Source organism: Platalea leucorodia (genome assembly GCF_965183815.1).
Source record: "Platalea leucorodia genome assembly, chromosome: 4".
Classification (NCBI taxonomy): Eukaryota; Metazoa; Chordata; class Aves; order Pelecaniformes; family Threskiornithidae; genus Platalea; species Platalea leucorodia.
The window spans coordinates 90596495-90614083 of NC_138826.1; the positions used below are offsets into that span (position 1 = coordinate 90596495).

Genomic DNA, 17589 nt, shown 5'->3' on the forward strand with positions numbered 1-17589 from the left:
CTGCTCTTTTTTTTCTCTCTTGTGCAGGGATTCTCCTATAGTCAAAAGGATCAAGCACGTGAAGATAAAACAGCCAGAGGTGGTGATGAATTGAGGGAGAAACTCCTTCAACTCTTGGTAAATTGTTCTAATAATTAACTATTCTCACTGTTAGAAGTATGCCCTTTAATTCCTTGTCTAATTGTCTACCTTTAGCTTTCCCTTCCAGAATCAAAGCAACAACAAATGATTAACAGACAAAAGCCTTTTCTTAATCATCAGTGCTTTGCTATGAATCAGAAGCGAGTTAAAGAAACTTCCCCATGTTGTTTGAGATGGACATCTTAACAGTGTTACTCACAGCACTGAGCTTCAGGGTTTTATCAGCCAGGTCAGCCAACACGAGCACCCCTGAAGGGCCATGCTGATATTACTTGGTCCTCACTGCTTCTGCATGTCCCAAAGCCAATCCTACAGACCTTCCCGCCTGTTCTAGGGGGAATGGTGGGAACACCAGTTAAAATGACTTTTGCTGCAACCTCTTCTCAGAGCAATCAGAGAATTGCAGAACAAAGCCGAAGGCAGGACTCCCATCATGACCCCCATGCACATCTGCCAGCCTGGATTTAACACGTGTTTAAGAATGAGGAAAGATGTTTGTATGCACAAGGCAAAAAGATTTTGCCACAAGCTGAACAGAAGCCAGGGCTCCCTCTGAAGTGGTGACATATGGACACGTTGGTTATTTCAGGGAATCACTGAGTCACTTAACTGAATTTTAAGAAATATATGTTACTGCTCTTTGAACTGTGTAAGCTGTATTTGGATTAACCTTTCCTTTACCAGATGTGTTCGGAAAATACTTTTCTCCTGAAACAAAAGCTCTGTCTGTGTATCTCTAGCACAGCATTGACTGGACAGTGGAAAACGTTTTTCAGTTTTACAAACACAAATCACAAAATCATAGAATCATAGAAACATTTAGGTTGGAAAGGACCTTTAAGATCATTGACTCCAACCATTAACCTAACACTGCCAAGTCCACCACTAAGTCATGTCCCTAAGCACCACATCTACACGTCTTTTAAACACCTCCAGGGATGGGGACTCCACCACTTCCCTGGGCAGCCTGTTCCAGTGTCTGACTACCCTTTTAGTGAAGAAGTTTTTCCTAATATCCAACCTAAACTTCCCCTGGAGCAGCTTGAGGCTGTTTCCTCTTTTCCTATCGCTTGTTACTTGGGAGAAGAGACTGACACCCACTTTGCTACAGCCTCCTTTCAGGTAGTTGTAGAGAGCGATAAGGTCTCCCCTCAGCCTCCTCTTCTCCAGGCTAAACAACCCCAGCTCCCTCAGCTGCTCCTCATCAGACTTGTGCTCCAGACCCTTCACCAGCTTCGTTGCCCTTCTCTGGACACGCTCCAGCCCCTCGATGTCCTTCTTGTAGTGAGGGGCCCAAAACTGAACACAGTACTCGAGGTGCGGCCTCAGCAGTGGGGACAACCACTTCCCTGGTTCTGCTGGCCACACTCTTCCGGATACAAGCCAGGATGCCATTGGCCCTCTTGGCCACCTAGGCACACTGTTTGTTCATGTTCAGCCAGCTGTCGACCAACACCCCCAGGTCCTTTTCTGCCAGGCAGCTCTCCAGCCACTCCTCCCCCAGCCCGTAGCGTTGCATGGGGTTGTTGTGATCCAAGTGCAGGACCCGGCACAAAATACTGGTTTATACCCCTAAGCGTAACAGGGCCAGGCAAATGCATTCATTACCCAGCTCAAGTCAAGAAAATAACCAGACAAGACTATGCCAACAAGTAATGCATTTGAAACACTTTGGAAGACATGCTGTACACACGTTTTGCCAGATACTACCTGACCACTTTTGTTTTGCACACAAGTTACTATGCCATGAAAGGGATACATTAAATTGTAAGCAAGGCATAACATACGTATTATCTTCATTTTCAGGAATAAGAGGGGTCAAGAGGCAGCACAAGTTTACATGCAACAACAAATCAAAATAGTTTTCTTTCTTAAATCCTTTTTTGCCAAAATTCATGTCCTTTTTTTTTTTTTTTGTAAGGGTGACTGACCTTTATTTAGACACTTTCAAATCCCATCAACTCCACTGCAACAGATCAGCACAGAGCTTTCAAACCCTTTTGGGGCTCTGCATCTCTTCTAGATACTGGATGTATTTCGGGTGGTTTAAATTCCATATGGTAGGTTAGGGATAATATGTATGCAGCCTACCTTTTAAGAAACTGAAACCACTTGTCAGAAGCTTACATGAATAGTTGCAAAGGGCCAAATCAACAAAACAGAATTTAGGCACCCAGATACCTTCAATGGCAATGAGAACTGCTACGCTGCTAAAGAAGGGTGGAAATGTTAAATGTGCCTTTGAACCTGGGCTCAACCTAGCAGTACTGAAAACCAGCAGAAGCAAAGAGCAGCACAGTACTCCAGCAATAACTAACATGTGGGCAAGGGGGAAGGAAATCTCTCTTACTTGTACTGCTGATGGTCCTTTGTACTTCTTGTTTTTGCCATGAATCTCTCGGCCAATTTTTCCAAGTTTCGGGAATACTCCATCTCTATTTCCGACTTCTTGCGGAAGAAATCCTGCAGATCCTGAAGAAGCTGCACTCTCATTTCAGTCTGCTGCTCCAGGCATTTCTGCTGCTCGATGAGTTGAGCTCGGATCTCTAATGAAAGAAGCAAATATCCACTCAGGTCAGTGAAAGCAAATGAGAATTGAGTGTTACCAACCAAAATTACAAACACTACTACAGCGTACTTCAGCCTCTGCAGCTACACCAGCTGGATCTGGATTTCAGGTCCTGTGGTGGGACACAGCAGCGGCAGCTCTCACTTCTGCCACCACACGCTTATGCCCCAGGCCACAGCATCCTCCCACGTGCTGTCTGTCTCACAAACAGCTATGGCAAGGGCTCAGGACTCTGCTGGGCTCACGTGAGCAGAAGACCTGCCTCCCTCTTCCTCTCTCATCCTCTTCCTGGCATGAGCCCAACATCTGGCTCGGAGTTGTCTCCTTGCAGGAGGTGCTGTACAACCATTTGAGCAGCAGCTCTTTCTGCTGCCCCGAAAAACAGCAGGCTAAACAAGCACCCTTTGGACCAGGATCAGCCTGCTGACTGCCAGTTGGACTGTGCTGGTTGGTATCATCATGTACACCATGGAAACAACCTCGTGATAAACTCTGGAGGCATTATCCACCATAACTGTGCATACCTGGGCTTCCACATCTGCCCCATCTCTGCCAAGGAGGGAACTAGTGTACTATACATGCATTCACCAATATTTTACAGCAAATATAGAGGGAAAAGTATACCTATATTTAGAGATAGCTATCTGAAAATTTGCGCAAGGTTCCAGAGATGGATGTGTATTTATTAACATAAACCAAAATCAGTCAATTTATAAGAGAATATATGCTCACAGTGATTGTCTAGCATAACAGGCAAAAGCCTGCAGCTTTCTTACCACTGTGTAGTATGCTGTTTGCCATATGCATGATTGCTATGTGGTAGGTTTTTTTTTTTTGTTTTTTTTTTTTTTTTTAGCACTTTTATTTCTTGAGTGCTAAGCAGTTAACCACATTCTGGGAACATTTAGTCTAAAAATATCCCTCTGGTTCTTTTGAGAGACTGGTTCATTAGAGTTTTGTCAGCTGCCCAGGCACACTGTAATCCAACATTGTGGAGTAAACACAGGAGTAAACATTTTGCGACCATAATATATGTATATATTTTTTAAACAGTTTAATGCTATAACAAGGACTTATCGATAGCAAAATAATATGCCAGAAGCGATGTCCATGTGAATGCAAAATTGTTGTAAACTTTCAGTTGATTCCTAATGATGCAATCATGATGTGGGTAAGAAGATGTTGGAAATCTTAGATGCCTCACTGGTTTGAAACAGAAAAGTATTCTAAAAACCACTGCTAACATCACAAGGAACTGCAAACCAGTAAGTAGTAATAACATTGCAAAAAATTATCTGATGCAACTAGGAACTAATGCATCCTTACTGATCTTAAGGCAGAGATCCACTCTGCTGGGATTCAGATATGTATAGTGAAATAAGGTAGCATGAGCATAGAAAACTGTTAAGCCAATATATTTACTGAAGAAGGGAGACACTGCAGTGTTTTCTTCCAGATCTCCTTTGAGCTACCAGCTGCTGTGTTAATCATTAATGAGACCATCCATTTTTATAGTCTGGGAGGTGAACAAAAAATTCATGGTTTGGTTTTCATTTCATTTCAAATCAGTTCGTTGGAAAAAGACCATGCCTCCAGCAAGGATGAGCCACTGTAACACAACACTGTATCAATGACACGCATGTACATAGAGGAGAAAATAACATTGGAGCTGGAAGGTTACTAACAGAAACAAAAACCCAAGACTGCTTTTTTGGGTGTCTACTACTTTTACTGTTGCAATCGTGGAAAATTCCTGCTTGCAGGAAACGAGTTGTACAGATTGACTGATCAGAAGCATCGATTTTGCCCATAAGCAGAAGTTTTGACTAAATCCAAATCCATGTACATTGTCCCTGTACTTTGGCCATCTCCCTTTCCCACTACAGATTTTCTACCAGTTACTTTAAAAGGAGAGCTCTGTACAGAGCAACTATGTTCTGATTATTTTGTAGGTCAGTGGATCTCGCTGCTATAATTCTTCCTTTTTAGGCAGGCTTTTACCATAGCAACAGAAAAGACAAAGATTTTAGAAAGAGGAATATATGACTAGAGATACAGGAAACACTGAACAAGGGACGACAGATACAATACGAGAAATTGCTTTAGCTTTCTGATGCTGTCTGGATTTCCAGTAGTGGCTTCCTTCAAATTTGTATATTAGAAAACAAAATTGGAGCATGATCTCTGAAAGCTGATGGTGGCTAGAGGTGTCCAAACTCTGAGTAAGGTGGTAAATTAGGGGTACAGGGGGACTGCGGCCTTATGAAGGAAGTTCCACAATTTCTGGCTATTTGAATCTTGGCAAAGAGAAAGAACATGCTGGCTCCAAAAGGCTGAGCCTCCGGCCTCCCGCTGGAGGAGAAAAAGGGGAGGTGCACATCTCACTCATGCCAGTCTGTCCAGAAGAGACTTCTGCTCCTGCACTTTTTAATTCTTCTTTTACTAATAACGTGTGTAATGCCATACTGGCAGGCTGAGGAGATGGCAATGAATAAGAAATCAGATCAACAAATGTTGTGATTTTCACTTTCTAATAACAGAAAGCTGTGGATTTAAAAAAAAAAAAACCCAAACCACAAAAACTGCCAACAAACATTGGCATAACAGCCAGCTAGCCTGAGCGGCTGTGCATCATCACAAAATCACAACTGTCCAAGTATTATTAACTAACATGGGCTACCCATTACCTACTGCTACAGAAAAATGCACCAAGGCAACGCTGTCTTCTTTAACCAATCCACATGTGTGATTTCCCTAGGGCTACAAAGAGCAGCGTGGAAAATTGTTGCACTGTATTCAAATAAATAAATACCCAATAAGCCGAGAAGGTGCCAAAGTAAAAACTAGTAGAGCCAAACTCCATAGATATAGAGACAGGTGCAGGAGGCAACAGAAGGGTGCTTGTCTTTATTTTGCTGGCACATTTAAATTCAAAGTCAAACTGATACCAGCTGTAACGCACCATGACATTGTCCTATTCTGCTCTGCGGGGTGGCTGATGTCCAATGATTGCCAGGTTATTTTGTGCCAGGAAGAGGCACGTTTAAACCCTGAGCAAATTAACACCTTCTCCTTCTCTGTATGGCAGCTTTGGGTCATACTCACTGGTTTTCTGGCCAAGGGCTGGTTCAGAAGAAATCCCATCCATTTACACTGCAGCTTGAACAGACTGAATTCACATCAAGTGGTAAAAATACCCCCCGCCCTTTGTCCAAGATTTGCACACACGACCAAAGCAAGGAAGCAGCTAATGTGACTGTAATTAAATCAATAACCTCGGAGTAAAGTTTTATTTCTAAAGATTTTCATGTTAAAAATTATTTCAATTATGCCCTCATTGACACCATCCTCTAGAATTATCGCATATAAGTATAAAATTAGGTTTTGGTTGTGGCAGCCTTCATGATAACTTTTCAACAAATCTTTATTTTCTCGTAACAAGAGATTCAAGCAGTGCACTATGAAAAACAAAAAGAGACAAGATGATAGCTGTTTTGAGAGTTAAACACAGAGTGGATGAAGCTGAACTACTGACATCACCCACATCATGATCAGAAATAAACTTGTCAAGGTTACCTCTTTGCACACAGTACAGTATTATAAATAATGACTTATAGAGCGCTGCAGTAATACACCATATTACCCTGGAGAAGATATGTGTAACCAGTTATAGGCCAGTGCCCCACCTGAAGGCGCTCACAGTGAGATATATCGCGATGTGACACACAGCGATGATGCTGGCCACACACCAGGAACGAACAAAACTTGTCACCTTTGCTTCCACACACACCAAAGCACCAGGCTCCATCAAACATCCCAGAAAGCCACAGAAAACCCCCTCCTGACCCTGGAAACTGGACACCTCGTAAATACACAGTATTAACCAAATTAACCCGCCACCAGACCAACACTCTGTATGCAGACTGCCGCCCTGCCGCAGTACTCCCCACTGCAATGTGCGCACCCCTGCCCTGTGATGCTGCAGTGCTCCCGTCATGTCGCGCTAAGCTGTGCCTAGTCCTGTCAGCCCTCGGAGACCTTCCGGACCACCATGAACCCTCATTACCAACTCTTGACCAAAGCAACTCTAATGAATGCTTCATGGTGCTGTTACACATCTGCTGCGAGCTGCTTCCCACCTGAGCCACCCCAAAGGTTGTTGCTGCCTGCCACCCTTAACTCCTGCTTACGTGAAATTAACTTTTCTGCTCTCAGAGCAGCCCTGGCATGGTTTTTGGTGTTTGCTGAAAGCTCTGGAAGGTGCCGCAGAGCCAGACACCTCGCCCTGGTCACCCCCTCGGCTGCACTGCAAGCCTCCCACCTGCTGCCTCACCCTGCCCGGCACTGAGCTATATTTGTCATGATTACAATATACAAGCTACATAGACACATTAATCCAGTAGTATTACTTGATAATAATACACACAGCCCCAGGGCCCCATCCTGTGAACAATTATAAAAGCAAGCAGCTCATCAGAATTATTTGAGAGTACAAATAGGCTCTTACGAGGCATAGTTATGTTTGCAGGTCTTTATCTGCGCAGTCACTTCAGACAAACCCATATTACCTCCCATCTTTCTTTAAATACCTCCTTCACAAAAAAAAAAATTAAATTTTAGATTAGTTTTAAAACACTCAAAAATGTCTCATCAAAAGCACTGAGAACAATGTATGGTGTCTTAAGACTTTGCATTTCCAAACCGTTACAACTTTGTTATTTTTTTGCCCCACTGAACTACCAAGACACATATCCCTCATTCTCGCATTTATGATAATCAGATCACATTCCACAGGAAAAGATTCAGACCTTAAATTCAGTCTAGATATCATCTGGTGACCGACATGCACTTGTAATTAAGCAGATATTGGAGCATCAATCATCTTGTAGTTCCTCCTTGAAGACACTTGAGTCTTATGTGACTCTCACTGCACCTCAATTACTTAGCGTAAGAATGGCTCATGTCTGAGGCTGATGCTAGAAGCTGGGGTGCTGCATTGGCAGACTGATCTTTCCAGTTTCATCCCAGCCTTCTGCCTTTGTAAGGACCTGCTTTTGGCTTCTCTGTCCAGATGGGCAGAGCTTTGGTCCAGCTGAACGCAGCTGGCCAACACCTGCAGTTCAGGTTTTGTTTCAGGAAAGCACTTAGCTCCAGCCCAACGAGGATGCTGCCAGCAGAGAAACCGCAGCAGGAATCACTAAGGGAGGCCTGGAGGTGCCCCTGTGCACAGTTAGTAGTCCTTAATGCCATGTCACCCCTAAGATCAGTGCTCCCACACCTGCCAGGGATGTTAAACTGCCTCTCAGCAGACAAGAAGATAAAGATGATGAGAGGTATCAGCCCTGTGGTGGGTGCTCTGGCCCAGCCGCTGATACTCCTCTCTGAGATATACAGCCTAAAGGTACTAGTGCTGGACAAGCTTTTATTTCTCAGAGCCATGGCTAGAAAGCTATTTAAGTGTTTCTATGACAAATGGTGAGGGAAGCTCTGTGGTCGGCAGGGAGTCTGGCTCACGCTCTCTTCCAGGTCCTCGCTGCCATTTTCCCGGACCACAAGCACTTCAAAAGCCAGGAAATTCCACCAGCCTGACAGCTGATGAGAGATGCTGGGGTGAGGATCTCACAGGCTGCTGCAGAAATGCCTTTAAATAGATCATGAGCCTGTCCCACAACATTAACTTTCTACGGCAGACTAGTGGAAATCACTTCCCTGTGTTCAACATGCCAGTAAGAAGTGTGGCTGCATAGACAGTGATGCCCTTTGAGCTTCTGAAGGCAGGGCTTTTGTGGACTTTCTTCTGCCCCCCAGCTGATTTCACTCAGGACGTAGAGCATGCAGCTTTATGCATGTTCCCACTTAAAGTGAAACCTCTGCAATGCACACCCCGGCTCTAAATTTACTGTTTGTCTTCATGCCATTTCCCAGAGAATTCGTTTCAGACTTTTTGTTTGTTTGGGGGTTTTTGGGAATGTGGTTGAGGTTGCCTTCAACAGAACCCATCTCCAGGCTGTAGTAGCCTGTGGAAATGGATGGGGAGTGAGAATCATGCCTGGTATCTGAAGGGCTGTACAAAAGGTCAGGAATCTGAAGCCCCTGCTGACATCTGTCAACCCCTTTAAAAACTGTAAACCTCGTTCATTCAAGCACTTTGGCACACTTAAAGATAAAAACAGTCCTTGTGCAGCCATTAGCAGGGAAGCTGGCGTAGAAGCCATTTGCAGGATGAAGACAATTGTTTACAGGTTGCTTCAGTTGTGCTGAAACAAAGAGAGCAGAGAAAGAATGAATTCTCTCCTTGCAGCTGCAAACTTCATTCTACACATTCAAGCAAACACACTCCTACCTACTGCAGCCACAGACTGAGCAACAACATGCCCCCAACCAGAACTGTGTAACTAGGGGATCCCAGTGGATGGGATCCAAAAGGGGTGGCTGCATTCAGGCACCTTCCACCTTCCCGTTCCCCTTGAAATGGGAAGACATGTCTGGAAGAGCCAAGAAAACCTCTACACGTCGCCGAAGAAGCTTTTCTTCTTGTTGTTCTTGGACTAACGCCCTTCTGCTATTCACAGCCACAGCTGCTGGTCACTTGGCTGCCTCCAGTCCGAGCCTGAATGGAGGGCAGCGCGCCAGCTCACGACTTGGCAGGACACTTCTTGCCACAGCGCTACTGCCAAGCGACCGTGGGTTTAAGCAGGCAGTCTGCCTGCACCACATTTTGAGTGCCACTGCTTCTGCGGCAGCTGCTCCTCTGCACCCATAACCAAGCACGGGCACTACGTCCTACCAAAACTTGAGCATGGTATACTTTGTCATTCTGGTCACAGGAGCTGGGACTCTGAGGACAAAAACTTCTACCCCTTAGGCGAGAGGGAACTTTGTTTTGTTCGACAGTAAAATCCCAGCTCATCCCAAAACCACTGCCAACTAGAAGAGAAGAGAGCAAAGCGCAAGACACCTCCTCTGCCTCAACGGTCTGATGCAAGGTCTTTCACCAGCCTGACCCAGCCCTCGCCTCCTGCTGCGGGAGCAGATGCTCTCCTGCAATCCAACTGCCCCACCTCCGGAGGAACAAATCAGCTCTGCAAACCACCAGCACACAAAAGAAGAGCTAAGAATCAAACAAGCTCCCAAACACATTTAAAAAGAACAAAACAAAGCAGAAACTACCCCAACTGTGGCATTCATGGCAAAGGCCTGTAGCCTTAGAGAGCGAAGAAAAAAAAAGGCAAAAAGAGACAGACAAGGAGTCTGTGGGCATCTTTGTCTGCCAAGCAGGCAGGCGATCATGCAGTAGGTGTCTAAAAACCCATTTAGGCCATCTAAACTGTCAAGATCTATGTGACAACTTATTCTGAAGGTTCCAAAGGATTTCGACCATCCAGGTTTTTTTATGCTTGTTAAATAAACCATGAGCCTTTCCTTGCAGACTTAAATTTTGGGCACACGAGAAAATTAAAAGGAAACTCAGTACGCCCAAATCTTTCTCCTCTTCTTACCAATGAGGTATCTGTCAGCAGAACAGAAAAATGACTCATGGCTTTCCTCTGAACAATTCTTTGCAGCAACATCTGGAATGCCGGATTGACAAGAAAAAAACATACCCCTTCCTGGCCACAGATTTCTATAAGTCTGTTATTTAATTTGGTTATTATAGACTGCTGTGATTGCTCTAATCAGTAGATGAAATGTATCCTTCCTTCTGGTTATTTTCTCTGTATAGAAAACTCTTTCTTTCCAGAACACAGACTGTGTCTTAACTATTCAACAGAATTCACCCAGTACACGCTCTATGCTATATCCTTGTTACATGCTTGCTCTTCTGTGTTTAGATTGTAAATTCTACATTTTAACTAGCACCTAAGGAAATGTTTTTTCAGCTACACCACTTCACAAAGTGGAAGAAAGGAACCCCTTCTTTTCTAGAACATTAAAAGCAGTTTTAGCATCAACCGATGGTCAAGCTCACGTCTCCCAGGAAATTCATGTCAGCAAAAGATCAAGGCTTGTAAGCTAAATTCTGACCTCCCTGAAATCAATAGAGATTTGTCACTAACTTTACTCATGCTGGGATTACTCTCTTTACTTAAACTTACAAGAAGCTTACGCTCATCCAACAGATATACCGCTGTCAAAGCAGGTAGTCTTTTTCCCTCTTGCATCCAGGCTACACAACCCTCCCAGATCACCATGTCACAGTACCAGAACTTCTGCAGACAGACAGAAGGACTAACCCATAGAGGGAAAAGAAGTGTTCCCTGCCAGTTACACTCCACGGGTATTGTCAGAGCAGGGAAGAGAAAGGCAGGCGTAGGTCAGACCGCTCATGTCAGTGCCATTACAGATCAGCCTCAATCTCTTTCAAAACTTTCCCAAAAGCTGGTAGCTATAACAAAGATCATTTCCCAGCAGCAGCTTACTCTGGTGAGCGAAATACTACGTTCTCGCCAGGCTCGGCAGGAGTACGCGTGAGCTCTTTGGAGAGGCTGCCTGTTTTGCACTGACGGCAGCGTGCAGGCAGGCAGGGTGGAGGTGGCCAGGCTGGGGACCGGCGGAGCTTGGCACGCAGGCACCAGGACCACAAGACTGGGACTGCGAGAGAAACTCAGCCTTACGAATGGGATGATCTCTTTGGGGGTCAGCAGAGAAGCTGTTCTGAAGTGAACGTACCACTGCTGTACAGGTGGGGCGGTTTTACTGCTCCTGAAATGCTGTATCTGGTTTACAAATCAAATCAAACCACAAGGTATCATTTTTTCTGGGTGACAGTCAATTCTCTTGCTCTTCATAGACAAACTGCTGGCAGGTTTTATCTTTCTATATGTATATCATATATCTGTATGCTTTCATTTCAGGCCACTTGGAACTTAAAAAAAAAAAAATCTTATTTTTGTAGAAATTCTCTACCTGTGAATTCACTATTTTAATGAAGAACTCATAATACTTGCTTTTTAAAAATTAGTATAATAATTTCTCCTTGGTTTGTTTTTTGTTACTTTCTTTTAAAGCCAGAACAGACTTGAGGACATAGTTACAAAGTTTCCTACCGCTCAGGGCACTGTTTATAGCGCTAATTACCCGTACAATGAAACTAGCACTATAAGGTGAACCATCACCAAGCCTCTGCTAATCTAAAATGACCATGGGAGTGCAAAGAAGTCAAGAAATGTATCTTAATAAGCATTCCCCAAAACAGTCTGATTTCAATTAAAAACTTCCAGGCCCAGTGTCCCACCTCCGTGGGTGTTTCTGGACCTACAGCCCTAAGCTCCTCAGCTACTAGATGCAGTGACCAACTGGCCATAGAGCCTCCTTACACGGTGGTGCGGACTGCTGCCCTCCGAAGGGCTCCTCTGAGACGAGGGATGTACCCATCAGACTACAGTGACAAATGGCAAGAAATGGAGGAGAAAAGGAGCAGCAGATGGTAGCCTTAAAGTTGATGGTAAAATGTAAAAGCGATGCTGGATATATGCAGGTTTACAAACCCTGGGATCGTCATCACTGACTTTGTATTAAAATGCAGGCAAGCTTGTTAAACAAACCCATTCTTGCCATGGAGGACTTCTGGATAATCTTTTGTGTCCCACATGCAACCGTATTTGGTCACTGCTATATCAGTTTTAGCAATTTCCCCTGTAAGCAGCAGCAAAAAGGAGGAAATGGTAAGGCAGACGTAAGACGTGGTAGTCCTTTCCTTTCCCATTTTAATTTGCACTGTGGAGGCAGTGTTCTGAGCCTGCAGAAGCTGCTGAAGCACTGGGGAACCTTGAGTCCTGTCCAACACCGCTTAGTTATCCCAACGTGGCAGATTTACGTCCACTTTTTTTACCCCTCTCTAGCACTCAGAAATTATTTTAGTGTTTTTATTAACTCATTCCTCCTCTAATTAAATTTAGATGGTAAAAATATCTAAAACGGATTTCAGACTTTTATAATTGCTATGACTTTTCAGAATAATATGCAAGTGCTGGTGAGAAAATAAGATCTGTAGTGGAAGCAAGTTCTCACTTACCCTGGAAATAATTCAAGGGAACTGCACTCCTTCAGTACCCTCATTTTAGATGCCCTTTCTGCTCCCTGTTACTCCAGCCTCCAAGAGTTTATTGTCTTGAAAGATGTAACATGACAATTCAAAGAACATTTTACATCTTTCTGCCCTAGCAGAAACAAGTAGTCAATTACTAGGTGCTGCACCACTACTTCAACAAGCAGGGTATGTAAGTCCTCACTGTGCAGTGCAGTCTGTGCACTATGCACAAAATATTTGGTAGCTGCAGCATCTGCTTTCAAAAGGTTCTTCTAAAGTTTCTTCAAAGTGCAGAACACAGTATAAAGGCAAGTATGCAGCAGAAAAAAAAAAATCAGTTTGTCACGATGTGAACAGTAACGAAAACCTAATGGTCTTAATCAGCTTCCTTACTCATAAACTGGGTGAAGCCAGGACAAGCTACTGTCCCGGCTGCCGCAAGGCTGAGGACATACACTGCATCACCTGTCTACCGCCACCTCCCTGAAATGACCCCAGGCGTGGTGCTGGCACACATCCTACCACACAGACGTGAGCACCATTTCATTTTGTTAAGCTCTGCCACAATAAAACCCTTCCTTCTTAATATCTCAGGTGGACAGCTGACAAGTGAAAACACCTGAAGGCTTTTTCTATAAATTAAATGTTGAGAGATGTGTCTTTTCTTGACAAAAAACAAATTATTCTGAACCTCCTACAGGTGACATAGCTGTTAAGATGAGAGTTATGCTGGTAGCAGCGCAGGGCAGGAACTCCTGAGCAGCAAGATGAGCGGGAAAGCCATGAAATCTGTGCATCAATCAGATACAGCCTCTTCTGTACGTTGATGACTATCACTGTGGTAAGATTCAGGAATTAATAACTAGAGAAAATGCTCTCCCTACATCCTGTGAAAACGATTCTCCATGCATGGCACATCTTTAAGAGGCCAGTAAAACATTTTTAGTACGACACACACCCTGCTGCATGCCATAAATAAGAGCACGCATTTGACCCAGCCATGACTTTCAGTGACAGCTTTTTAAGTCCCAAGGTGAAGTCACAGTCCAGTTAAGGACAAAAAGGAAACTGCAATTTGTGCTCTGTGTGCCAGGATTTTACCCACATCCCTTTTCAGCCCAACCTGCCTAATATGCAGCAAAATACTTTCACCATTGCTCATTTATCTTTTACACTTTTAACTCCTAAAAACTGCAAATTTAACATACTGAGCACTTTAGTGTTTTTCTTCTAAAACAACTTTGTATTTTTTTGCTGCGCCAGATCCATGATGCTTCTCTTCGTCAATGAGACAAACAGCTATGCTTCTGTGATGCCTTCAACATCAGTTTTAAAACTTTATGTCCACATCCCATGCTAATTACTCACTGGAGTACATCCTTGTAGTTGCATAAGGTCCCATCTGCTGCAGTCAACCAAGTGGGGCAAAGACACTGTCCTGGGCAACACGCCAGCGCTGCACAGTCTGGTTTAGTTGTTGGCACACTTCTGGGCACAGCGTTGGCCCACGCATGAGCACCCTCCTCACTGGCACCGGCTGTGGAGGGGTCAGGGGACAGCATGGACCGGGGACTCTCCTCATCACCCTGCATCGGTGAGGTGTCCCCGTGGCAGTGGCGGATGAGCTCCTCCCTCACCCACTCAGTGCTGAGCGAAGGATGGTGCCTACACCCAGTAAATCTTTAAACTAAATCATATCACCATGGTTCATACTCCATGTACAGATTTATCTTGCTGGGGAATATGTCTGTCAGACCAGACAGACCTTGATCTGCAGCATTTTTTAGTAGAGGCGTGGCCCGAGTCTGCAAAAGGAAAGTCCCAGTGTGTGATTACTGATCCTCTGAGCATGACTGTGATATTATCCAAAAATATATTTCAGTGTCTTGTCTCAGTTTCACATTGCAAATAATACCAAATTTGACTCAATAGATGATTTAAGAAACATGAAAACATCGCATTCTGGGAATGAAAAAAAAAGTTTCGTATGCCAAACTTTGAGCAGAAAAAGTTAGTATTTTTACTAATTAAACAAAATAATAACCCCTATCATGATGGAAAAAATTCTTCTGTCCGTGGGAATCCTAAAAAAATGTAAAATGATAATCACCATGTTGATGGATTATAACTATCAAACAAATAGCAGTAACAGCCAGGTATTTTTATACGTCATTGAATTAATAAGATAATATAAATTCTGCCAAGCTTCAAATACATTTGTCTATGTACTACTCTGATTTGGTCAAAGATGTAATTTCTAAGTGAGAAAACAAAATGTCTGCCTCAAAGGAAGGTTTTCTGACAAGTTTGAACCCAATTACTCAGAGCCCCAAATTCCACTAACAGCAGCTGGGAAAAAACAAATCCTTCAGTGTCACAGAGCAGATTCTTTGTTCCATCTTCCTGCTACGGGGAAGTATAAATTGGATTGTGGATGACATTTAATTAAATTTAGCTTCAGTTGTTGCAGTAGTAGAAGAAGAAAGCCCCCCCCTGAGGTTCCTGCTAGTGGGAATAGAAAAAAAATATCCACTGTGAGACTGTAGGTAACCATTGCTCGCTCACTCAACAGTAAGACGAAGAATAGTATCTGCTAGTAAGTGAACTTTGAGCTAAAATCATTTGCATATTTCCAGCTCCCCTGGAAACAATCTTCAATCTGTCAGAAGTTTAAAAAAAAAAGAAAAAAATCACTCACTGTTTTTTTTTTTATGAGATGAAATATCAGAACCAGCAAAATTTAAAGTTGATGATCTGTAGAACCCACTATCTGCATCATCTTCCTGCATTAATTCACTGCTTTGTCTATTCTGCAAATGTCTCTCTCCAAGAGACATATGGGTGGTTAGGGTTTCCAGCAGGGCTCTGATGACTGCTCTATGGAAGCAAAGACACCAAGAACAGCTGTAGGAAACAGATGTGCCACTTAGGGCACTTTCTGTGAAAGTCCAAGGGACGAATCCTTCATGTGCTGCTTAGTTAAGGATCCCATTATGAAAAAAAGGCTGTCAAAAAACCTATTATTGCCTATGTTTTTAGCCTAGCTCCACTTGGAAGTAGACATTCTGGTAGCAAAAGCCCTGCTGGAGTGAGTAAAGGAGAAGGGTTGCAAAGGGCAGGGCAGGAGCAGTAGCTCCTAGGCCCTTTCCATAGGCAAACTGGAATCGAACCCGAGCCATTTAATTTTCCTATGTATAAAGTGCCAGCTCTGAGAAGCACATTGGCAGCCATAGCAGCTGGATGGCAAAGTGGTAACCTGCAGAAATAGTTATTTATTATTCTGGGAAAAAAACCATAGTTTGGTAATTCACAGAAAGTGGTGCGCAACGTAGTGAAGAAATCAAAGATGTGACACCTACGATGGAGAAATCGCCATCCTGTAAGAAGTCCATCCTCCAGACAGGAGCAAAAAACTAGGAGAGCTTTTGAAAAGAATAAATGCAGCAAACAGGGATACCAACTGGGCAAAAAAAAGCAAGGGTACTCAAAAGGACAAACCAGACATGCCAGCAAGCGATACGCGTCTTATAGGCTTCTGACAATTTGCCAAAGGAGGCTTTATCCTCCATTAAGGATGACCAGAATACTATAAATACTCCTGATACTGGTTTTACAACAGTGCTAAATTTCCAAGTGTTTACCTTAGGCCTGCTGGTTTTTTTTGGAAACAAAGATGAGCTAGAGTCAGTCAGGAGTACTGGGAAAAGAGCTGAAACGAAAGGATAAACTATGGAGCAAAAAGCCATGAGGTGTGGAGAGTACACACCCACACAGCCTGGACGAACCCTGGGGTGCAGTGGCCAAACTGCTGACAAGAACGTGTCCCCCCTCCCTGAAAGCGGCTGCTGTGACCGAAGGGCCGGAGAGCATCTCCTGGAAAGGGGCAGGGGGAGCCGGCAGAGACGCCAGCGCGTTCTAGGCAAGCGAATCGCCACTTCTGCATCAAATAAGTTACTGAAGCTCTCATCAGAAATATTTATAAAACAAAAATAGATTGAGAGACAAGGAGAAACCAGGGCAGTGCCTGGAAAAGAAAACTGTTCGGTGGCAAGCTATTAGAGTTACTTGAGCTTATCAACTGATAGTGGATAACTGAAACCCAGCTGACCCTCAGTTTCAAGTTACCTGCAGTCCTTAGCCTCAAATTATTCTATTCCCATTCCATTTAAAATCTATCAACAAACTTTAAAGGGCACCAAAAAAATAGATAACCCAGTTAAAAAGAATTTAACTTTTCCAGTTTCTGCAAAACCTGCATTTTGGCTGCAGCTTCCTTCCTGCACCTAGTCTGTCAAAGTACAGAGAGAGTGTTCAGCGAAGGATCAGTCCTGTCCTCTCTACCTGGCTATGCATTTTCACCTTAGTGTTAATCTACTGCTTTACCACTTCGGTGGTCATCTGTCATAACCCAGCCACATAAAAATCACAAAGAAACGAAGACTACATTTGAATGAAGTTCAAGTCATCCTAGTTGACTCTGTACACGCATCACAGACATCTGACAAGTCTAAAACTGTAGATTAGTCATGTCCAAACTGGGGATATCTGAAAGACCTCCTCTGCAGCTTCTCTGTCCAACAACCACTATTTCACAACTAGCTGCACCCGCCTCAGGACAGTCATCTATAACCCAGCTTCTACTTCCAACTCACTGTATGCCCATGCAGTGCTGAACAAAGCGCCAAGCCCAGATGTGACTGTAGGCAGTAACACAACACACAGCAAACACTAACGGTGAAGCCACGGCGGTCTTTAGTTGACTCACCACAGGTGGCATGACCTGTTGTGAGCATGTGCACAAATACCCTTCAGGAAGGTACAAGACTACTACTGTAAATTTTTTTTCCAC

General features: G+C 43.8%; 1 protein-coding gene across 2 annotated transcripts in view; it reads right to left on the reverse strand.

Moving 5' to 3' along the window:
- Positions 1-17589, reverse strand: part of SRGAP1 (SLIT-ROBO Rho GTPase activating protein 1) — a gene marked incomplete at both ends in the record, with an annotated part of 150652 nt that overhangs the window by 69109 nt on the left and 63954 nt on the right. For both annotated transcript variants that reach the window (XM_082308064.1, XM_082308063.1), the window contains one exon: positions 2492-2687. In XM_082308064.1, coding sequence (XP_082164190.1) covers positions 2492-2687 — 196 coding nt within the window. The remainder of the gene's footprint in view (positions 1-2491; positions 2688-17589) is intronic.